The following is a 23,657-nucleotide window of genomic DNA, read 5'->3' as shown; positions in this document are numbered from 1 at the left end:
AGCTATCCCACGCAACAGGAGCCAAGCTAAACAGGTCACTACGTCCGGCCCTCCCCACCCACAATGGGGCAGCATAAGGCTGAATGTGTTCATTCTTTTTGGTTCCCATTCTCCACTCCTAACCTGAGGGGGGCGGGGAGGCATCTCTCAGGCTGCTCCAGCCCTGGGCCCATTGATTTTCATTGTGCGGCGTTGGAGGATGGAGTTCAAAGCTGGGGTGGCACCCAGCCGTCCCCCTCCCCTTGTGTGCACCTGCCACTCCAGGCCCCTCCTGTGCATGATTCATGCCAGTTGAGTGCTCAGAGGAAGCTGCCTTTGCCAGTAAGAGCTTTTTCTACCTAAAGAGAGAGACATCTTGCAATTAGTAAGCCAGTGGGAGGTGGGGGCAAGGGTGCCACCCCGCTTTTGCTTCTCTTCTCTGCTCATCTTGGCTTCTCTGCAGTGGAGAGCTCGTTCTAATTCAGTGGTTCCCAAACTTTAACAACCTGTGAACCCCTTTCACTAAAATGTCAAGTCTTGCGAACCCCCTCCTAAAAATGAATATTTCCAGGGATTTTCTCCTTTACCTCCATATAAATTATAAAAGGAGGGATCTTGGAAATATGAAATTTCTTTTTATGTCCTGCTTATTACATGCTATTTATTATTATTTATTAATCATTACAGTATTTTTATTACATTATGAAAACGGCAACACTCTTCCAAGATCTCACTTTCGTCGCTTGTATCCCTTTGAATGAGCCTGTTCTAAGACAAGGCTCCTAGGTTTCATCAAGGCATATCAGGTGTGAAACTGCATGAAGGTATTTAAGAAGCCAACTCAAAGCGTTCCTCCTACACAAGCATTCAGGTCTTGAGCAATCCGGGCAAACAACGCATGTTCCAACCAAGCTTAAACTTGTTCTTCATAATAATTTTAAAAACACTAGCAGCCTATTTAATTTTAAAAACAGCAAAAAATATCCACCTCCCTTTTCCATTTCTTATAAGGAGTCTTGAAGTTTAAATCTCCTCAGTGTGATAGATACGCTTGCTTTGATCTGCTTAGCTCTTGGAAGTCCAGGGGCTCTGGGCTGCTGGCCCCGTGCTGCCCGGGGTCCCTAGGGACAGCTCTGTCCGCCATTAGGGAATTTTTTCCTGAGAACCCCGTGTAACATTTTGCAAACCCCAGTTTGGGAACCACTGTTCTAACTCTAGGTGCAAAGGGGGATCAGCATTAGCAGGATCGTAAGTGGACAGTGGCCGTCAGCCGTCTGGCATGGGTATGGGGGGGGACAGTACCTTAGAGATGGACGTATGAAGGAAGGTGAATACCTTGAGACACGCCGCTGCTTGCTGGATACGTTCTAGCTGTGCTGGGTTAGGCTGAAATGGTCAGGAAGCAGTGAGCCAGTTTGGGATCTCAGTTGTAGGTGCAGAGCGATCCCGTTCAGCTCAGTGGAGTGACTCTGGGTTTGCACGGGGGTAACTGGGCTCAGACCCTGGTCCAGCCCCCCTGGAGAGAATTTTTTGTCATGTTCTCTGGTGACCTCTGTGGTCAGGCAAGGGCCAGCACTGAGAGGCTGCGGGAAGGGGCCTTAGCCAAGGGAGGATGCCGTGATGCAAGCCCTGGGAGCAGAACGGGGAAGGTCTCTGCTAAAAATGCCACAAAACAGCCCCTTTGGCTTCAGTCCAGAGAGCAGTCCGACGGTGCTGAGACCGCTCAAACACGTGCCATGCATGGAGCTGTGTCTGCCCCCGGTACCCAGGCTGTCCTGGTGATCTCTGTGCAGATCATGAAGCCAGCTCCAGGGACCACATGTGCCCAGTCGCTTCAGTGGAGTTACAGCAGCCGTGTGTTAACTGCAGCAGGTCATGTCACCTCCACTGGGATGGTGTAAAGACTGGAGGGGTTTTTTCAGACTGAATAACCGAATTCACTGACAGGCCCCTGATTCCAGGGCCCTGCCACTTTCAGATGATGCGCAGATACCCACTGGTGGCAGAGAACTAAACCGACAGCACCCATGTCTTGTTGGCACGTGCATTGGTGCTCACATCCCATCAGGGAATCCACGGGTGTTGACCCCTGCTGCGGTGGGAGGCTCCCCTGGCTGCGTAGAGAGAGCTCCAGGCCAGCCTAGGACCTCCCCTGCTGCATCACAGAGCACAAGACTCGGCCATGCCTGTGCACAAGGGCATGCAGCCCTCAGACCGCAGCTCGGCCCGTTGGGGTGCACCAAGGAGCTGGGCCCACAAACCCCAGGCCAGCAAGCAGCTGAGGAGTGGGGGAGCCTTTTTCTAGGGCTCCCCGGGACGCCAGCAGGGAGTCATGTAGCAGCAGCTCTGCTGCGAAGTGCCCCGTTCCAGGGGTGGGGTGGGGAGGGCTGGGGCTGTTGTTGAGAGAAGGCTGAATGCGGGCTGGGCAGTGCTTGCTAGTGTGCTTTTTGGGGGGGGGGGGGTCCTGTGTCTCCTGAACAGGGGCCTGTGCTGCTGGAGAAGCAGCTACCCCGTGACACATCTGTTTAGAACCAGAAACCGAAAACCCCATCCCTGGTGTGGGTGCATCCTGCTGGCAGGCTGACCTGGAACAAGGCTATGGGAGAACAGCCCGATAGGTCCAGGGCTCTGAAACCGTCTCTGGGTGGGACGCCTTCAGCCTGCCCGCCCCCTCCCACGAGGGTAGGCCACTTGGCATCACTGTCTCCTTGGACCAAACCTCAGCCTTCAGCAGCCCTGCGCTGTGCTGTGAGCTCCCTTTAGCGAGTTCACCTGAGTTGGACGCCCGAGAGAGGCTTCTACACCCAGAGGGAGCAATGCACCCCCACTTCCCTTAACCGGGAGTGACTCTCAGCCAGCGCTGTAGAAGTAGGGGGGGGGTTATTAGAAGTCTGGAACACAGCAGAGAGAGTCCTTGCTTAGCACAGAGAACAGAAAGTTACAGCATGGGCCCTCTTGGTCAGGCCAGAGCCCTCTGACCCCTCCCTTGTCCTAATTTTCAAGAGTCTCCAGCTTCCAGCAGCCCACACTTAACACCCGTGCCTGGTCCCTCCTCTGACCTCTTCTGCAACTGGTCAAACCCAGCTGGCTTCCCGTGGAGAGTCAGCCATCCAGGGTTGTTAGTTGCTAGGTGCCAAATGTCCGGGCAATTAGAGTGGCCATTGTCTTCTCGGACTCTCCGAGGATTGGGGGCCCAGGCCCTAGACAGCTAGGCACCAGTCACTATGCATCCGATGAAGTGAGCTGTAGCTCACGAAAGCTCATGCTCAAATAAATTGGTTAGTCTCTAAGGTGCCACAAGTCCTCCTTTTCTTTTTGCGAATACAGACTAACACGGCTGTTACTCTGAATCCTGAATCTCTGGGTCTCTGCAGAGATCTTTTCCCACCACCTAGTTAACCAGGCAGCATAGGGGGGGAAACTGAGGCACGCACCGTATATTCGTACAAAATATTACAGAAACTGCCCACTCCGGCCCACCAGCCTCAGTTGTTGGCTAACTGCGCGATGGCATTGCAGCATCAGGGAGTCCGAATCGCAGGCTTAAAGGGTGCTGGGACTTGGGAAAGTAGCTCTAAGGATGGCATTTGCAGGAGGCTAATTCTCTGGCTGGTGAAAGGCAGAGGGGGAGAGTCCCCCATTTGGGATGGAAGAGACAATTGCACAATCTCATGCTGGTGAGACAATAAAACCCTTTCTCTCTCTCTCTCTCTCTCTCTCTCTCTTTTCTATTTTGACAGCCAGCAGCAAAAATGAAAACTAACAAGAGCCAGCAGCCCTTGGGGAGCTGTATAAGCCCCTCCCTTTAAAGCCAGCTGCAGCTCCTGCCATTCCCAGGTCATTCCATGCTGGCATCGCTTCTCATCAGCCCACCAGGGAGCTGGGGTGAGCGTAACCCGCCGAGATGCTTCCTGAACGGCTGATGAACGCGGGAGGCCACTGGGGCATCGACAGGGCGAGGTGAGCTGCTGGTGAATGTCAATCATCTCATTTGCCCTCTCTGCTGAGGACGGCTGAGCGTTGGAGTGGCACAGTCCCGGAGGGCCAGGCATGGGGCTGGTGCAAAGGGGAGGCTGAATGCTGATGAAAGGGGTCGGTCGGTCTGTCTGTCTCGGACAGCAGGTTGGGTTGTTCCAGCTCCAAGCAAATAAACCTGCTTTATAGGAAAAAACCTGCCTCTTTCCCCTGACAACAGGCGACTCTGAAGGGAGCAACGTTGGTTTAACTCCCCCCGGATCAGGGCTGACGTGCAGCAGGAAGTTTGCTGTCAGTCCCAGTCAGCAGCCAGCCTCACGCTCTGCTGGGAGCATCAGGACCTTGCGTATCCCCGCTGCCAGGTCAGGTCAGCTGGAGACGCTGGGGTTGGGCCCCAAAGCAGGATGCTAAAGAAACGCTCTGCTCTGAGAGGCAGCTGCTGTTAGCCCCGTGCTCAGATGGGACATGCCGCATGCCGCTGAAAGCGGGGGACAGACCTAAGAGGAGATTTTAAAAAACACTAACGTGGGGTGGCCAACCTGAGCCTGAGAAGGAGCCAGAATTTACCACTGTACATTGCCAAAGAGCCACAGTAATACGCCAGCAGCCCCCCGTCAGCTTCCCCCACCCCCCTGCTTCCAGCGCCTCCCCCTCACCGGCAGTCCTGCTGATCAGGGCCTCCCCTCCTTCCCCGCACCTCCCGATCAGCTGTTTTGTGGCAGGCAGGAGGCTCTGAGGGGGAGGAGCGAGGGCAGGGCCAGCTCAGGGGAGGGGACAGGAAGGAGTGGAGTGGGGGCAGGGCCAGGGGTTGAGCAGTGAGCATCCCTTCCCCCCCCCCCCGCCCCCCGGCACAGTGGAAAGTTGGCACCTGTAGCTCCAGCCCCGGAGTCGGTGCCTGTACTAGGAGCCGCATCTTAACTTCTGAAGAGCCGCATGGGGCTCCGGACCCACAGGTTGGCCACCCCTGCCCTAATGGGGGTTTAGGCACCCAACCCTCCTAGACACTCACTGAAAGTTAAGCACCGTCCAGCCCTTTGTGCCACTGGAAACCTGGCCCAGCGTGACCCCCCCGTGTGCCATGCAGGCCAGTTACACTTTCCTGGGCATTTTCTGACTGAGTGGGGCTAAATGAGTGTGGCGGAAAGCCCTGAGCTGGATTTTATGGATTGCAGCTTTGGATCCCAAGCCCCAAACAGCATTGTCTGGTCATTGCAGGCTGAGCCGCCCTAGGCATGCCAAGAATCCAGCAGCAATAACAAGTGCACGAAGGGCTCTCTGGAGGGGTAAATCTCCCCCTCCGAGGGTAATTTCACAGGCTTTGATGGCTTCTGCAGGCACATAAATCTCTCCCTCTCCCTGTAAAGCCTTGAATGTTTATTTCATAACTGTCCGTGGCTGTGAGTTGTGTGCGGTGGTGGTGTAGCCGTGTGAGTCCCGGGATAGGAGAGAGGCAAGGTGGGTGAGGGAATATCTTTTATTGGACCAGCTTCTGTTTGCGAGAGAGACCAGCTTTCAAGCCGCACCGAGCTCTTCAACTTCATAGCTTCTCTCCCTCACCGGTAGGAGTTGGTCCAATAAAAACTATTACCTCACCCACCTTGTCACGCTAAATAGCCATCAATGGCTCCTTTGCGTCTGCCCCAGCAGGGTGGTAGCTTCCCTGCCTTTAGGCTCTCCGCTCCAGCTGAGCACATCTGTTCTTGTGAGGTGTCCAGCCGTGTTTCTTGCCCACCCAGAGCAGCACCCCTAGTTCCAGCCCCTACGAGGGGCGTTGTGCGGGGGCTAGGGATAGAAATGCAATTCCAGGTGTGTCTCTGGATGATGCAGGGAGGTGGGGGAGCAGATTGTCAGTCTGGGTGTTGGCAACATAAATCCATCAGCTGATTAGCTCTTGGTGGGGGTAGGGATGGACTATTCCATTTCTAGTGTGGTTGGTGAGCTGGGTTAGCAGAGGGCAGCCTCTAACTCACCACTCGCTTGTGTCTCAGCTGCAGACAGAAGAGACAAGATAATCAATGATCAGGTTTTTCTCATGCCAGGCTGCTCCCCCTCCAGGTTCTTGACCAGATTTTTTGGAGCAGCTGAAGAAGATGCTGGCGGCTGTCCTGGTCGGAGACTGGGGAAGCACCAGGCTGAGCAGTGATTTTCCTTGGGCTTGCTTCATTGGCTTCCAGGTCTGTGTTATGCAGGGTAGCTGTAGCTATGTCAGTCCCAGGATATTAGAGAGACAGGGGTGAGGGAATGTCTTTTATTGGACCAACTTCTGTCGGGGAAACAGCCAAGCTTTCAAAGCAGAGGTGCTCTGCGGGTGTGGGAAAGGTACTCCGAGCGTCACAGCACAATGCAAGGTGGAGCAGATTGTTTAGCAGAAGTAGCTAGCACGTGTTCGAGGGGCCCGTTCCCAGTGGAGTAGCCCCTTACCCCCTCTGCAGTCACAGGACAAAAACGGGGGTTACAGGTTGTTGTAATGAGCGATGAAGCCAGTGTCTGCCCGGTCCAAGTGTTGGGCAGGTTTCCTCTGAGGCTGAGGCCTGTAGCCCTAGGGAGCGTCTCTGCTATTTCATGGCTATTGTTCTCATCCTTTCTCTTTATTTTTGGTTTCACTTGTGCCTGGACCCCTCCTAGGAATCTCCTTCCCCTCCTCCTTCCCCCCACCCCCCTGCAAGTTTACTGGAAGGAGCACAGCTTGGTTGTTCCTTTAGCACTGAAATAAACACGTGCTAAGAAGCAACAACCCCACAACTTCACTGTAGTGATGGCATCCTGGCCCCTAGCCCTCCTTGGTATACTGTTGCTAGGCAGGGCCAGGGACTAACCCCCTGAGCCCATCAGGGGCGAGTGAGCCAGGCTGGGAGCGTTTTATGTACATGGCTGTGCCTGCACCATCCATTCAGAGCCCCAGGCTGTCCGCACCGGGCTATAGATCCTTTGTTAGAGGCCTCTACAGTGTGCATAGAGCCCTGGACAGCTCAAGGGGGCCCCTTATTTGCTTGTGTGTGTGCGTAGGGGCCCCAAACTATTCTTGCTAGGCCCCCAGTGTGCTAACGCTGCCTCGGGGAAGGAATCGGCTTTTGCCCTCCTGTCAGGCAAACCCCTACTCCTGGGGCACATTTATTCTCACTTGCCCATCCAAGGGCCAGAGAAGTGGGGTGTCAGTCCAGGGAGCTCATGGCAATGTGCCGGCTCTAGCAGGGGCTAGCTGAGCTCTGGACTGGCCTCCGCGCAGGGCACTTGCTGGGTGGGGAGGGGGTGGCGCTCTAGGCTACCCAGGGGTGCCCCCCGTTTAGCAAGAAGGGAGCCGATGCTTTGCCCAGAGGTGTGGTCACCAGCATGGGGGCCACACAGCCACCGAGGCCCTGGCCGTGCCCCTGTTCAAAATAAGGCTGGTCCTCGGCCGGGCTCTGGCGGCAGGGGCTCGGGAAGGGCGTAAGCCCCAGTTCCTTCGACCTCTCCCAGCGGCTGGCGGGCGAGGAGCGCCGCGGGCGTAGCGGTGGTGGGCACCGGCCCCCGGCCAGCTGCAGGGGTGACCGGCTTTGCCAGAGCCGGCGCGGGCAGGTGGGACCCAGGAGTCCTGGGGGCCAGGCTGCGGCTCTAACCACTGGGCACGGTAGCCCCGGGACAGCAAGGAGCCGGGTCTGGGAGGGGAGGCCTGGCCCGGGCTCCCTGCTTCCCCGGGGGCTTGCTGGGCTCCCCTGCGCCCGCCCCGCCCCGTCGGCCCTGGGCAGCCCCGCGGGCCGGCCGGCGGCGGGGCCAGGGGGGCAGGGCCGGGGCGCGCCGGCTGGCGCCGCAGGAGGCGAGCGAGGGGTTAAGCTCAGCCCGGCTCCCGGCGCTGAATATTTAAGAGCCGCGCGCAGGCTGCAGCGCAGCCCCGGCTCCCCTCGCGCAGCCCCGGCTCCCCTCGCGCCCCGGACCGCGGAGCCGCAGAGCGCGGGGTGGCCCCGGGCAGCAGCCGGCCGGAGGATGCCGCGCCTGGCGCTAACTTTCCTGGCTCTGCCGCTGGTGCTCCGCGCCGCCCCGGGAGGTGAGCAGCCCCCGGGGACCCCCCAGCGTGCCCCCCCCACCGCGAGTGGCTCCGGGGTCCGCAGCCAGGGGCGGGACCGAGCGGATCGGGCCCCGGGGGGCTGCGGCTCTCTGGCCCCCAGCGCCCTGGGATGGCCCCGCGCGCGCGGGAGCGGGACTCTGCCCGGCGCCCCTGCCCAGCTCGCGGCTTCCAGCCTCGGCAGCTACTTGGCCTCGCTCCCCGCTCGCTGCTGCTTCTGCTTCTGCTTCTGCTTCCCCGGCAGGGAAAGGCCTGGGGGCCAGAGCCTGGGGCTTGGCCCCTCTCCTCCCCTCTGGCTGTGTGTGGAAGGGGGCAGGTGGGCTGGGAGGCTTTAGAGACCGTCCCGCAGAGCCGGGCTGGCTCCGTCCCCCCTCTGTCTTCGCGGGCAGGGTGGCACACGGACACCTGCATCGCCTGCCCTGCGACCTGCCTGCCAACAGCCCTGCCGGCTCAGGAGCCTTCCACCTGCTGCTCTCGGCCCCTGGCATCCCCGGCTGCTCTGTGGGCTACGAACAGCCCTGCCCCTCTGACAGCCCGAGTGCCCCAGCGTCCCCTGCCATTCGTAAAAGCCCCTGAGCCGGGGAGGACAGAGGCTCAGCAGCTGGGGCGAGTGGCTTGCCCTCGCGTTGACGTGCTGAGCACCAACTGGCCCAGGGACTTGCCATGGAATTGCCGGCTGTAGCAGGCCGGTGGCACCCGGATAATTCCCATGGGGGGCTCATTTCCACAAAGCGGCGTACCCTTTGCTCTTGTCGGCACAGGTTGTTTTCTGCCAGGCCGTAGCGAGGCTGTTTCCTGCCGCCGTAGCGAGGCTGTTTCCTGCCAAGCCGTGGAGAGGCCGCGGCTGTGTCTAAGGGTTTACTGTGGCTGGATCAAGTGCACAGCCGGTGGCCATATTCTGCTCTCCCTGCCGTTGGTGTAAATTCCCGGTAACTCCACTGATGTCAGTGAGGATCCAAGCCAGTTATGGAGTTCAGGGGTTTGGCTCCTTCTCATTATTAATTAGAGCTGGCTGGAAAATGTCAGCAAAAGAGTTTCAGTTGGTCTTTCATTGAAATTTCATGGGAAGATTTGTGACCTTTTTCCATGTGCTGCTCAGCTCTGCTACTGGTAATAACAACACTCAGCAGGTGCCTGGCAGTAAGAGTGATTACGGTGCTGGCCCGGGATGCAGGAGTTCTGGGTTCAATGCTACAGGTGGCCTTGGGGGCAGATCTTCTAAAGAGCTCTGCTTCCATTTAGACACCACAAGACGCATCCAGAACTGAGTTTTTTGGCTCTCAAATTGCTGGAGACCAGGACTCCTGCCCCATCAGGTGAGGAGGCTTCCGGCGTGGACTGTGTCCTGCCAGAAGCTCCTGGTTTTCCGCCTGAAGCTCTCTTTTCCAAACGAATTGGGCGTCCTTGTGAGCGGTGCTGGCTTCACAGCTCTGGAGGCTGATTTGCTGCGCCCAAGTACCGCGTAGACAGGGGCCGGGTGAGCCTTTTGCACTGTCCCACCAATGAGTCTCACAGCTGATCTGCAGGGACCATGTCTGGTGTGAGGGGGGAGAGCTGTCTCCACGGCCCAGCCACGCTTTGGCTTCTCAGCTGGGGATGCCAATAAGTGTCTTGGTCGGTGCTGAGGTTACACAGACCTTCCTCCACTAGGAACAACCAGGCTCCTAACTCCTTTCACTTAAGCCACTGATCAGACCCCAGCTGCTAATACCTTTTTGTTTATGGAACTACTGACCTGTGGGCCCTGTGCGCTCCAGGCGAGACGAGCCGTACTCGATTGCCGAGCCTCTGAGCCATTCGGTTCAAGGTCCGCTCCTTCTTCTCTTCTTCACATATGGACGCTTTAAGTGGTACAGCAGCTGCGGTTGGCCAGTCTAGCCTGAAAATCCACAAACCTTGATGTAGAGCAGGGATGGGCAAACTACAGCCCGAGGGCCACATCTGGCCCTTCAGACATTTTAATATGGTCCTCGAGCTCCAGCCGGGGAGCAGGGTTGGGGGCTTGCTCGGCTCTATGCATGCGAGGTCTCCACACAGCTCCTGGAAGCAGTGGCATGTCCCCCCCCCGCGCCTGCTATGCGTAGGGGCAGCCAGGGGTCTCTGCACACTGCCCCTGCAGCTCCCATTGGCTGGCAACCGCGGCCAATGGGAGCTGCAGGTGTGGCGCCTGCGGATGGGGCAGCACGCAGAGCCTGTGAGCTGCGCCTCTGCTTAGGAGCTGGAGTGGGGACATGCCGCTGCTTCCGGAAGCTGCTTGAGGTAAACTCCGCCCGGAGCCTGCACCCCGACCCCCTCCTGTGTCCCAACCCCCCGCCCCAGCCCAGATCCCCCTCCAGCCCTCCAAACTCCTTGGTCCCAGCCTGGAGCACCTTCCTGCACCCCCAACCCCTCATCCCCAACCCCACCCCAGAACTCTCACCCTCAGCCGAAGCCCTCACCCCTTCCCGCACCCCAACCCCCAATTTCGTGTGCATTCATGGCCTTACAATTTCCATACCCAGATGTAGCCCTTGGGCCAAAAAGTTTGCCCACCTCTAATGTAGAGCCTTTGCTCACCCACTCAGACTGCAAGATGGAGGGACCTTGCAGCCCATCACTGTGCACTGGGAAGGTTGCCTAGTGCAGGGTGGGGGGCTCAAGGGATCGGCAATGAGATTTCTTGCCCCTTACTGCCAGATGACCGGTTCCAAGCCATCCCAGGAGGTCCGTGAGCGACCGGAGCCAGGAAGCTGCTCTGTAGGCCTGTGGCAATGTATGACTGACCGCTCCAGTCCAGCTCCCTGGCTGACACTTGCTCCAGTCCAGGCAACTGCCTGTCTCCTGCATTTGGCACTTCCAGTGTAAGAGCCAAGAACTGAGTGGGCATAAAGACTGAACTGCCCCTTCGGTACAGTCACTTACTGGTGGGGAATGGTGTGTGTGTTTGTGTGTGTGTGTGTGAGATATGTAACACTGCTGCTACTCTGGCTGTGCCTGACTTGCACCCAATTAGACGACTTCAGAGCCCCTTGAAATTGTGCTTTCAGCACCCAGACGTGTCCCCGGTCTGTCTGGATCAGTGGCTCTTTGCCCAGCACCCCTGCCGGGGGGGTCGGCCTGCTGCAGGCTCCTTGTTCCTTGCCCAAGGGATCAGCGGAAGCCCAGTGTCGCAGGATATCTGCAAACAGGGAAGCTGGCCTGCAGCACAGCTGTGCTCCAGTCAGAGCAAACTCAAGCCCCTCCAAAGCACAGGAGGTCACCCTGTCTGGATCCCGTCGGAGAACTGAAGTCACTGTTGCAGGAGCTCACAGAAGAACCTGCAAGGGCGATTGATGCTCTGCCACAGTGGGCAGCAGAAGGAACACAGTGGCCTCCCATGAATGTGCCAGCTGAATCCTTGGGTGAATTGATTGGCTAGTGAGGCTTCTGATGACCTAATCTGCAAATGCAAACGAACATTTTCATGCAGATGTGCAGGTTTCACCACATGCAAATGGAGATGCTTGGAAATGCTCTGAGTGAATTACTGGAGGTAGTTTCAGGTCCAGGTCATCTGAGTGCAGTGCGCAGAAGACCCGACTAGAATTTGAGACCCCACTGTTCTAGGATCTGCTGGAAATTGAGAATCAGATGGAGTTATAGACTAGCTCAGGCTAGGACAGGTGTGGTTAGAGGGCCTGATCCAAAGTCAAAGTCACTGGAAATCTTTCCATTGACTTCAATGGGTTTTGGATCACGTCCATAGAGTGTGACTATATGTATGTATGTGTGTGTGTGTGTGTGTGTGTGTGTGTGTGTGGTGGGGTGCTTGGGCGGAACGAATGAATTCTTAAGAAATTGTGAGTAATAGCACAAACGTGGGTGTTTGTAGCAAAGGCAGGAGTGTGTATTGTTCAGTGCTTTGAATTCCTGACTAGACCAACCACTGTGATGAACTTGCTTTGCTGACTGAAGGTATCACAAACTGTCTACGGCCCCAAAAGCAGAAGGACTTTATCTTTTGGGTTATGGCGAGTCTGGAGACTCTCTGGCATCCCCAAGAAATGGATCAAGCTGATGAAAAACATCGACAGCAAGGTGATGAGTGTCGTGGGAGTAGACAAGAATCGGACGGAATGGCTCAGGATGGCCGAGGAAGAAGGATGCATGTTATCACCAGATTTGTTCACCTTGGTACGGGAGGAGTCATGTTGTGTAGGAGGACAGTGGACAGATGATATCGACCAAGGAGGATTTACAGAGAATGGCTGACAAGGTGGATCAGAAAAGCAGCAAAACTCAGACTGAAGATCAGCACAGAGAAGACAAAAATTATGGCAGCTGGAAGACACGAGGGAGAGGTAAAGATAAAACCCAGAGACAAAGAACTAGAATGAGTGGGAAAGAATGTGTGAACCTTGGAGGCGCTGAAGAATGGAAACTGTGAAGATGACATAAAAAGAAGAATTGAACTAGCTGCTACCGCATTCATAAAACTCTGACATCTGGAAGGCTAAAGATATTTCAATCAAAGCAAAAATCAGCATATATGAGACAGTTGTCCTGCCAATGCCATTGTATGGGTTAGAATGTAGGAGAGTAAGGAAAGCCAGCGAACGAAAGGTGCTGGCTGCGGAAGGGACTGGCTGACGGGAACACTGAGAGTTTCAAGGCAGCACAAAACAAAAGATGAAGTGAGAAGAAAACAGCTAAGCAAGGAATAACCCTGTTACAGAAGAAAGATGACTGTGAGTGGTTTGGACACACGGCCTGAATTGACCCAGTAAGTGTACTATACATGGTGAGACACACTAGAGTGCAAGAAGCTAGATACAGGGGAAGGCTGAGGATGCGTTGGATAGACGTGGGGAAAAATGACACAGAACAAAATGGTTTAAAGAGGAACAAAACTGTGAAGCTGGTACAAGACAGAATGTGGTAGAAAGACTTCATTTGGCCCCGGTGTCACTGTTGAGCTGGTGGACAGGAATGAAAGCCAAAGGCTGTCCCTAAAACACGAGTGTGCTTTCCAAATATCACATCTAGGTCTGGGACAGATGCCCTACAAGGCTCACCTGGGCTTCTCATCCTCCCGGCTGTCGGTGTGGTTGGCATGTCCCATCAGAGTGCATTGGGTGGTAGGGGCAGGACTGATACTCTTAGATAACTCAGGTGTAGTTTAGTTGGCCTGTAGCTATGACTCTTTGCTCTACCTGAGCACAGCTGGAAGAGAGAGGCACAGTCAGCCCTATAGCAGGGTGCAACATTTCAAGCTAATAGCCCTTAGAAGATATCGCCTATTATTTATATGATCGTAGTGCCAGGAGCCTACTCATGGCCAGGACCCTGTTGCGCTAGGTGCTGTACAAACCCAGAACAAAAAGACAGTCCCTGCCCCAAAGAGCTCACAACCTAAGCAATGCCTGGGGGCTGAGGAAGGGTATTCTCTCCTGGCTTTCTTATACCCCCGGCACAGATACAGAAAACTTCACGTGCGCCCTGGAGTAAATGTGCAAAGCTCTCCGATACCACGATGGGGGACGTAGGATAAAATGCTGAGGTAAATGGCAGGATTCACTCCCCTTTGGTCCGACACAGCCTGAGTTTGCTGAGCTTCCGGGCCATGCTGGGGGAGGCTGAGGACAGGGTGTGGAGCATCCTTTGAGATGACTGGTGACTCATGATGTATCGTCGGGCGTGTCAGTGGGACTTTTGCCTGCATGAGGAAATGGGCCTTGAAAAAAACATGAAGGGCCTTTAGCTTTTTTCGGTGGGTAGAGCGGGGAGCAGAACCAATGGCAAAGGGTGGGGATGGAGCAGAGCCCGCACTGGGGCTCGGTGTGGGAGAGCCCTGGGGCGGGGCTCAGTGCGCTGTGCTTAGGGCGGGATAGCGCACGGCTCGGGGAAAGCGAGAGCGGGGAGCAGAAGGGGAGAGAAGAGTTCCCTGCTCAGGGTGTTTGCGGAACTTTCAGGAGCAAATTCAGCCCTGACGTACGTGGGCCTCACGCTGCCCTTGACTCGGGCTGAGTTACAGCAGCGTCTGCCAGGGCTGAGTTTGGCCGTCAGAGCTCAGAGGAGAGAAACTTCTCCGACATACACCATGATGACCGTGTTGCCATGTGCCCTGCTCCCGCCCCCGGCTCCCGGGTGCCCCTTTCCAGGCACGTCCCATCTCTACGTACTCACCACCCCGTGGAGCCTCTCCCTCCCCATCCGCCTCCCCATGGACCCTTCCTTGTATGCCCCCCAGCATGGGACACCTTCCCTCCAGCTTCCACCCCATACAGTCTCTCCCCACACGCCTCCCATCCTGGGCGCCCACCTAGACACAGTGAACCCACCTAGGCTCCTTACCTAAACATTGATAGCCTGGAAGGGCAGGATGCAGACTGGACAGTGCTCGGTCGGGCTGCTGGTGGGGGTGAGGGGAGGGGAAGAGCTGGCTCCAGTCGCTTGCCTTCTTTTGCATTCCCGCAGTGTGAAGTGCTGGACTTCCCTGGCACGCTGGGGCCATGCTATAAATGAAGCAAGTACTGTCGGAGCAGAGATAGGGGCCAGCGGGGCACTGACCCTTGTTCATTGCTCCGGTGTGTCTTGCTGGAGACCTGAGCAATGAAGAATGTGCCAGATGGGGTTATGTGAGTGATCTCGAGGCCTTGTCATGGCGGCTGGCTCCGGGCTTACAGGCAGGGGCCATGCTGTTGGCGAGGCGGGTGCTGCGTGCCCTGGTGCCCACCAGCTGAATGCCCTCTGCTCGGGCGCACCTAGGAACAATTGTTTCGCGGGGCTCAGCGCACGCCTCGGCCCTGTGTGCTCAGGCGTGGAAATACAATATGAACTGTGACGGAGGGGGATTTTGACAGCTCTTGCATCCAACGGCTGATTTAACCTTTGGGAGGGGCGGTAGCGTAGGCAGAGGGGAGTCTGGAGAAATGAATGGGTTGGGGGGGGTCAGCACAAATCTTACCTGGAAACATCAGCTGCAGGCAGGGCCGTCCCTAGGGGGCCCGGGACAACTTCCCAGCTCCGGCCCAGGCCCCGTCCCCACTCCATCCCTTCCCCAAAGCTCCCGCCCCACCTCTTTCCAGCTTCCGTGCCCTCCTCCGAGCGATGCCGGGAGCCGGCGTGGTGGGGCGGGCTGGGGCCGGGTCGCTCATTGCTGCTGGCCTCAGGACCCCTCTAGCCCTCCAGGCTGCCCTGGACCCCGCCTCCCAAAGCATGGGGTCCGGGGTGGTTGCCCCGATCCGTCCTAGGGACAGCACAGTTCTGGCTGCAGCCAGGGCGAGGGAGGTGACAGCCAGCTGTGTGCAGCAGGAGGCGAGTGACCCCAGTGGGCCCTGGCAATCACACCCTGCACACTTATTAGCAACAAGCCTCCTCCATCCCGTTCTGCGGGGAGAAGCTGGAGGAGCCGTTGCTTTCCCTGGTAATTTGCCTTTGCTGGGTCTGGATGGTGATACTTTGATGGGGCAGGGTGATTTACGGACTGCTCCAGAAGGTGTGTGTGAGCCTCAGGGTGCATTGGAAAGGTTTGCTCAGTGTCCCAGTGTGCAATGTTTTTCAATTTAGGTTAAAATTATGGTATGTCTTTGAAATTCTTGGTCTTCCTGGTCCTGCTTACAGGCTAGGGGGCTCCGTAGGGAAGCGTGCAATCGAAGTCCATTCTAGAGCAAGGTGGGGTGAGTTGTGATTCTGTTTTTAGGGAGCAGCCTGTTCTAGCTCCCTCTGTTTTGGGGTTCCTGTGTGGTGTTATTCCGAATTCTAAACAGTGTTACAGTGCACCTTCCGGCAAGCGTATTTCTGTTTTTAGCAGACTTCTCTGAGTGTATGCTGTAAACATAACCCAAAGCGCAGGGGGATTAGCATCATACACCCTCTGCTGCAGGCTAGCCTGTAGCTCTGATGGGCTCTGACCATACAGAGTTATGGGGGCAGAGAGAGAGAGAGGACTAGTAAATAATTACCTTTACAGTTCTGCAGCACAGTGCCTTCTCTTGGAAGTGGTCAAAGTGACGAATGGGTTTAGCCTCACAACCTTCTGTGGAGGTAGGGAGGGATTGTTATCCTTGTTTGACAAATGGGCAAACTGAGGCACACAGCAGGGAAGCGCCACAGGGGACCTGGCCCTGTGTTCATGACATTCAGCTTTTGGAGACGGGCTGAGGTCAGATTTGTCCCTGCGTGATTGCACAGCAAGGCAGCGTCAGAGATGGGAGTAGAACCCAGGAGTCCTGACTCCCAGCACCATGTGCTACCAACTAGCCAGCACAGGCTAATGCGTGAAGGCTCAGGCTGCCACTCCACTGCTGTGTGTTGAGGAGGGGAGGAGATGGCAAATCACTGGGGGCAAGGGCAGCTGTGTCTGGGAGGGGTGGGAGGAAGCAGAGCGTGGGAGATGTTTGGTTTTGAGAAGGATCAGACTCAAAGCTCACATGGGCAGATGCAGAGGCTCCAAAGGCAGGAGATCAACATTTCCCCAAACAGTTCCTTGCGCCCAAACTGAAATTCACCCCCACCTCTGGCTCAAGGGACAGAGGTCCGGGGAGCAGGAGAACGACTGAGTGCCAGAGAAGTTTCAGTGTGTCATCCCAGAGCTTTGGAGAGAAACAAATCAGCCGAAGTGACGCAGCTGGGGAAGGATCCATTGCAGCCTTGGGGACCGAGTGATAGTTTAGCTGCAGTAAATTAGGAAATGATGAATACGGGGCTGCTTGCTGCCAGCTCGGCAATTTCTGAAAAGAGAACAAACAAATAATGGGTGGATTTCCTTGGAGACAGTCAGGTGTATGTATGTGTGTGTGTGTGAGTTTAAGGGGGGCTAAGAAAAACAGGCAAGCTACCAATAACCAGGGCAAAGTGAGAAACAGAATCCCCTGGTCACAAATTCCACGGGTGGTTTTGGGACTAAGACCCCAGGACTAGAGGAAGTGGCTGCGGGTGGCTCTCCTTTTCGGTGAGAAGACAAACGAAACCTGCGAAGGGGCACGTAGAGAGAAAGGAGGGAACCGGTTTGCTTTAACACGGCATCAGAAAAGGACAGTGTGGGAGGCTGGGTGACCCTTATCTCTTGCTGTAGGAGCCTCAGGCCGGGAGGTTTATTCCCCAGTGCCAGGGTTAGAAACGGGGACTGTAGGGTCTAATGACTCTGTTACTGATTGTGAGAGCTCAGCAAGAGAACTTTCTCCTGGGGGGACACGGTATGCTGCAGCAGCCAAGGTGGTCACCTTGTTAGCCATTGAGCCGTGGCTGAGAGATGGGTGGGGTGGGTTGGAGAATCTTGAGGGTCGTGTGAGCCCATCGTTGCTGGATTTGAAATATGAAGGCTGGCGTGCTGTGACTGCTCCTTATTAAGTTTTAATCATGTCCATGTTACCTTGTGCTGCCCCGTCTGTTATAGCCACCTGCTCTCTCATTTTGTACTTAGTCCCTGCCCCAAAGAGCTCACAGTCTAGTGTGTGTACACACAGCACTTTGTGCAATGGGGCTCTGACTGAGGTCTCTGGGGACTACTGTAAGATATGAGTAACAACAGTAATGGGACGTTAGAGAGACCCCCATGGCCCAGCTGGCATGTCACCAGCATGGGAAACAGCCCTCCTGAGCCTTGTTCACATCTCTGCCACTGACTTGCTCTATGACCTTGAGCAAGTCCATTAACTTTCTGTGCTGCCATGGAAGGTGCTTTGCTGTCTGTGGATGAGAAGCGCTAAGCGTTGTGGGAAGGAGAAAAGGGGTGTCTGGAAATGTAATGTGGAAATATGTGAAACGAGCCGGGAGGGGACTGTTGCCGAGTTTTTCATCTTGATTAAATCCAGAGTAAACACACAAAAGGGCAACAAAGGCCAGTCTGGTTAAGTGGAGATGTGAAGAATAGGACAAGCAATTATAAGGAGGTTAAAAATATAATCAATCTGCTCAGGGAGAGGATTGTAGGAGCTATAAAAATAAACAAAAGCAGGTTACAGGGATAATTAGAGGAGCAAAAGCTAATATTGAATGCTGGATTGCAGCGAAGATCTCAGCTCCTAAGAAAGGTCTCTTTAGATCTATTATTAATAGGCAGAAGATAAAAGGGAAAATTGGTCCAGTAAAAATGATGATGGGGCATTGAACACAAGTGCTAAGGAGTGGGTGGATTTTATGAGCGCTTGTTGCTGTATTTATGGGGTGGGAAGAAGACAGGGAAATGCCTGAGACAGGAAGCTGTTTATTGTAACTGAACAGGAAGCTATTGCCCCCTATTCTTCCCCCTCCAGTGTGTCCTCCCCAGCTCTCCTCCTAGCCTGTCCCCTTCACCCTCTCTTCCCCCTGCCATAATCTGTCCTCCCCCCTTTGAAAGCAGCCCTCTGGCTGTCTCCCACCCTCTCTGTATGGGAGAATTCTTTACTAGCCAGAAACAGGGCATGTAAAGCCCTTGGATGCTGCCACATCCCTTTCACCTGGCATACAAGGGCTGGAGCAGGGATGAGGAGCTCACTTCTGCCTCCCACCTTCTGTCTGTCTTGTCTACTTTGATGGTGAGCTCTTTAGGGCAGGGATCGTTCCTGACTATGGGTTTTCCTAGAGCCACTCACAATGGTGCCCTGACATCAGGTATGACATCTAGGCACTACTGTCATAATAGCGATGATGATCACTGGTAGATGATAATTAATTTCGGACGACATGTAAAATGAACTGTCCCTAAAGAACAAGTAGGGGACTAATTGGAATGTATGCAGATTGCTTACCCTGCATCACCAAACCCTGATGTGTTCAGAACCGACAGAGAGGATGATGCTGGAGAGTTGGTGGAAGACTGGAGAAAAAACATGGATAAAATGAAGCAGGAGCAATCCTGGCAATTACCAACCTGCAGATCTTCCGAGTAAAACGGCGCAACTGTTATAAAGTGAGGACTAAATCATGAAACACCGAGAGACAAGAGAACCATAGTTTATGAGCAGTAAGCAGGATGGATTCAAGAACAGATCCTGCCCGATGAACTAGACTTGTTCCTCTGATAGCAGGACAGTGGTGTCAGTGGATGAAAGGCATGCAGACAATTGCCTTTTGTGTTTGACGTTCACTAAAGCACGCTGATATAGGGTCTCTTGAAAATTTGCTCTCACAATTAATTTCAACTGGACTGGCCAGGATTAGCGAGACAGATCAAAAAACCATGGCAGCACTATAAACAAAGCAGTGACGAATGGCAGCGTATCAGGCTGGCAGGCGATTCTAGAGCGGCTATTGCAGGGATAGAGGATAGATCCAGCCTTAATTAGCATCTTCTACAGTCATCTGGAAGAAGGGGTGAAAAGCCCATGAAATGTACAGATGATGTTTGGGTGGCGTTGCAATTGCTGGTGAGGACAGAGAACTAACACAAAGGGATCTAGAGACACTAGAGCTATGAGCATGATCTAGAGAAATGAGATTCAGTTTAATCTGTATCTCCCTTGTCTGTGTGTGTGAAGGGCCTGGGCAGTTACTGTACGCTGTAGGAAAGAGGAGATCCACAGTCCCATGAAGTACAAGAAGGGCTCAAGCCCATCAGTGGTTTTGAGGCAAAACTCCCCTGGCGGTGAATGGAATTAGGCATAGGGGAAGGAAGACAGGCTACAGCCCAAAGTGCTTTTGGACTGAACCCTCTGGTGCTGCCCCGTGAGGCTCAAAAAGCAGCGGGTGTCCTGTGTGAGCACGAGAGGTGTTTGCTGTTGGATAGCTCAGTCCTTCCTCGGGCTGCGTCTCGGACAGAAGATGCTGAACTGTAGCAAGCAGAAGGCCAGCAGAATGGGCCTGGTACTGGATGCACGAACAATAAGATTGAAAATGCTTGGTAATAAGGGACTCTAGTAGGTTTTGTTCTTTACATCCCCTGCAATGCAAACCCCACCCCCATGGGTTTAGCATCAGCTTTTCCTTTGAGCAAATATTTCTGGACAAAGGTAAGGCCCAGATTACCAATGTAGCTGATCCAATGCTAGTTATAGTAATGACCGTCAGGACAGACCTGCTCCATTCGACCTGCGTGGAATGCATCGGTGTGATGCTGGATTAGGGGTATTATGAACTGATTTTCAACCCTCTGCTCTACTGCTGTAGGCCACAGGAGAAAGGGGGCAGGTATGTTCTTGCATGCTGGCTTTTGGGCTCTTGGGTGTGAACGTGGTTGGGGGATGAGCTTGGGGTGTAGCTAATCCTCCTCACAGCCCAGCCATGCCCTGGAGAACAGGGGCTACCATCATCTGTGATTTCCAAAGCCTTTGTAATCAGAAGGTCACCGAGGCATTCACAGAAATAATGGCAATAAAATATGGTGCTCATAGAACAAACTGTCGCCACATACAGGTCCTGTCCTGCAAACGGGCATGTGTTTCACTTCAGGGACTAGTCCGCTACCAGTCAGTGGGACCACTCACGTTCTGGTTGTTGGCAGGGTTCAAACCTGCAGCCCCAGTCCCTGCCGCTGGCGCTGAAGCAGAACCCTTGTTGTTGTGCTCAGTAAGTGACAAGGTTTTATACTGGCTGGGCACCGCTGTGAGAGGGAGGCATGATCACGTTCGCTATGCTAGCGTGTTACAGCCAGGTTCACGTTATTTAAGGGAGGCCACCCAGCTTTAGCGACAAAGGTTTTGGTAATGCAGCTAATTATTGGTCCAAATTTACCTCTAAAACTGCTGGTTTTAGCAAAATCCAGTGTCCGCAAAAAAGAAAATGTCACCAAAACCACAATAACCTGTTGCCAAAATGACCACAGGTATGTTTCGGTGACAGCACGGCCCAGGACAACTTGCTCAAACCGGGCAGGAATCTGCTGTGAAAACAGTGCTGGGTAATTTCTGTGACCACCTCCTCCTTCCTCCGTCCCCCAACACATCAGTCATGGGCAGGTTGGGAAGCCTGACGCTCACTTGGCCCCGGGGGCAGAGAACCGGGTCGCTGCAGTACCTCCTGCTTGTGGTGACTGGTATTCTGAAGGGTGACCACAAGAGGGCTCCATGTGGACCCTTCTCATTTAAATTCTGGGTTGCTAGGGAGCAACTCCACGAAGTCACCTGGTGCTTTTGAGGCTATTGCTGTTCACTCCTGTATGTTGCCTCTGTAGAATCAGGCCCATGTCAAGGCCTGAGCGTCTACCAGCGTGGTTTCCTGCAAACCCTTCATGGCTGCTTAGAATGATGGGTCAGGAAAAGTGAGAACACAACGAGCTCTTTGCCCCTGCAAAAACTGGTGGATTTTAACACCTTTTTCCATTCCTACCAGCTTGTATTCTGAATTCTTCTCTCTCTTGCAGTTCCCTGGTGCTACGATTCACAGAATCCCAAATGTGGTGAGTACAGAAATTGTTTCAAGTGGGGCTGTGTGCAGACGGCAAGTGTGCTGGGGCAGCATGTCCGTTGCACTCCCGTGTCTGAAGGCAGTGTGAACGTGCGTGGTGTGTGAATGTGCGTGCGTTGCCCCGCGGGCAGAGATCACGGTAACTGCAGTGCCTAAAACTGCCCTTGCAATCCTAGAGTTCAGAGAGATTTTTAAATTCCTTTTTGCAAAGCACCTACTTGGTTATTCCCATTGAGCCTAATCCAACTCCCTCTTCCCCCCAGGCTAAACCAGGGCTGTCTCCCCTGAAGTCAGGGCCTTTGCACTGGTCCAGGAGCAGAATACGTCCTCTCAGAGTCAGGCCTTTTTGATCTTTTTAGTCTTTTGCATAAACCTTCTGGGCCAGGCAGAGCCCTGGAGCGGTGGAGCGAGCACTGGGACAACGTGTGATCTAATTCCCGGTGGGAAACCCGACTAAGGGAAGGAGAAGTGAACCCGTATTGTGCTAACGTGTGAATTATTTGAGTGCACTTTGAAGCCTAAATTGCATGCATGCTAATATATCAAATAAGCAGATCGGTCCGAGCTGCGGTCAGTGACCTTAGGGACAGCTTGAGAGGCTGTTCGAAGGGGAGCCTCTATTCTGCGTTGCTGCGTTGCTGTGGCCCGTGGGATCAGGAGGCTTTCCCTGTCACTTAAACACCGAAGTAGTGTGCATGTCCACCTCCTGACATGGCTCTGGGGAGAAGCTCAGCACGGCGTGTCTCCTCTTTGTCATGTCTCTGGCTCTCTTTGCTCTCGGCACAAAAGGATTTCAGGGCCTCATGAAATTCAGAGCAACAGTTGCATTGCCTTGCTCTGATGCGACACTGAGTCAGGAGCTACTGGCTGCCCTGCCAGGCCCCACTCGTTTGTCACCCATCTCGCTCGCTCGTTTGGGAGCCCTTCACTTCCCCGAGGAGTGGGATTTGGTTTTCAGTATTACGTTCAGAGTGCTGTGGATGCGTGTGGTCAGAGCTTCCCTGGACAGCAGGGGGTGCATTGGAGTGGGACCCCTGTACAGAGGACTGCAGGGCCAGGCTGAGGGAAAGGATCCATTTGCACTCGGCTTCCCCATTTTTGCTGAGGTCAAGATTTGATTTATAAATAGAAAATGGCTATTGAGCAGTGCGAATGGTGCCAGGCTCTCAGCAGAGGCCAGAAGTCGGCAACATTGTTCAATATCCTGCTACCCAAAAGAGAAAACAGAGAGGCGATGTGAAACGTCAGCCTGGCATTCTGACATGTAGGCTCACCGCCCAACTCTGTGCTCGGAAGAGCCTGGGAAACACAGCGTGAGGTGGACAGTTACATTTCAGAGGCGAGAAATGCCCTTCGCGATGTCACCAAGAAAATAAACGGATTGCTTTACCCATACTTAAATATAGTTATGCATTTAAAATGTCGGTCACGCTTGATATTAAAGGAGCGGTTATAAATAGTTTATAAAGGGTTAAAAAGCTCCATAAATGTGTAAATGAATGATTAATCAATTGTTAGAGTTCAATAGATCAGCAGGTTGTTTATAACCATGGCTTATAGCTATTTCTAATGGCTCTGAATGAGGTGCTGATAACCATCTATCACACATACTGTTCGTGTCTGTAACATACTTACAACAGCTATGAATCATTTATTAATGCTTTATAAACTATTTATAAAATGGAGTCTTAATATAAAGTGTAACTGAAATGGGTAACTTCCATGGGAATGGTACGTAAAGAGGGTACAATTTTATGTGCCAGTATTGGACTTATACATGAGAGTGACTTCTTTGAGGACTTATGTGTATCTGTTCGGTATTTTATTTCTGGCATATATGTGGCCCTGTAAGGACTAGTGTGATTTTTGAAGCATGCCATTTAGTACATGTTACCATAAGAACGGCCGTACTGGGTCAGACCAAGGGTTCGTCTAGCCCAGTATCCTGTCTTCCCACAGTGACCAATGATAGGTGCTTCAGAGGGAATGAACGGAATAGGGCAATTCTCGAGTGATCCATCCCCTGTTGTCCAGTCCCAGCAGCAGCTGGCAGTCAGAAGGCTTAGGGACACCTGGAGCATGGGGTTGCATCCCCAACCGTCTTGGCTAATAGCCATTGATGGACCTATCCTCCATGAACTTCTCTACTTCTTTTTTGAGTCCAGTTATCCTTTTGGCCTTCACAACATCCTGTGCAATGAGTTCCACAGGTTGACTGTGCATTGTGTGAAGAAGTACAGTACTTCCTTTGGTTTGTTTTAAATCTGCTGCTTATTAATTTCATTGCGTGACCCCTGGTTCTTGCATTACGTGAAGGGGTACAGAACACTTCCCTATTCACTTTCTCCTCACCATTCATGATTTTATAGACCTCCATCCTATC

At 54.0% G+C, this 23,657-nt stretch overlaps 1 protein-coding gene across 1 annotated transcript in view; it reads left to right on the top strand.

Moving 5' to 3' along the window:
* The first annotated feature begins 7,711 nt into the window (after positions 1-7,711).
* The window catches only part of LOC102939631 (carbonic anhydrase 15), a 28,621-nt gene continuing 12,675 nt past the window's right edge, over positions 7,712-23,657 (top strand). The window contains exons 1-2 of the mRNA XM_037878819.2: positions 7,712-7,975; positions 21,231-21,266. Of these exons, the coding sequence (XP_037734747.1) occupies positions 7,915-7,975; positions 21,231-21,266 (97 nt within the window). The 5' untranslated portion in view covers positions 7,712-7,914. The remainder of the gene's footprint in view (positions 7,976-21,230; positions 21,267-23,657) is intronic.

The sequence above is a fragment of the Chelonia mydas genome, chromosome 15, assembly GCF_015237465.2.
Source record: "Chelonia mydas isolate rCheMyd1 chromosome 15, rCheMyd1.pri.v2, whole genome shotgun sequence".
Classification (NCBI taxonomy): Eukaryota; Metazoa; Chordata; order Testudines; family Cheloniidae; genus Chelonia; species Chelonia mydas.
Note: the sequence above shows the minus strand (reverse complement) of the source record. Positions and strands in the feature narration are given on the sequence as shown.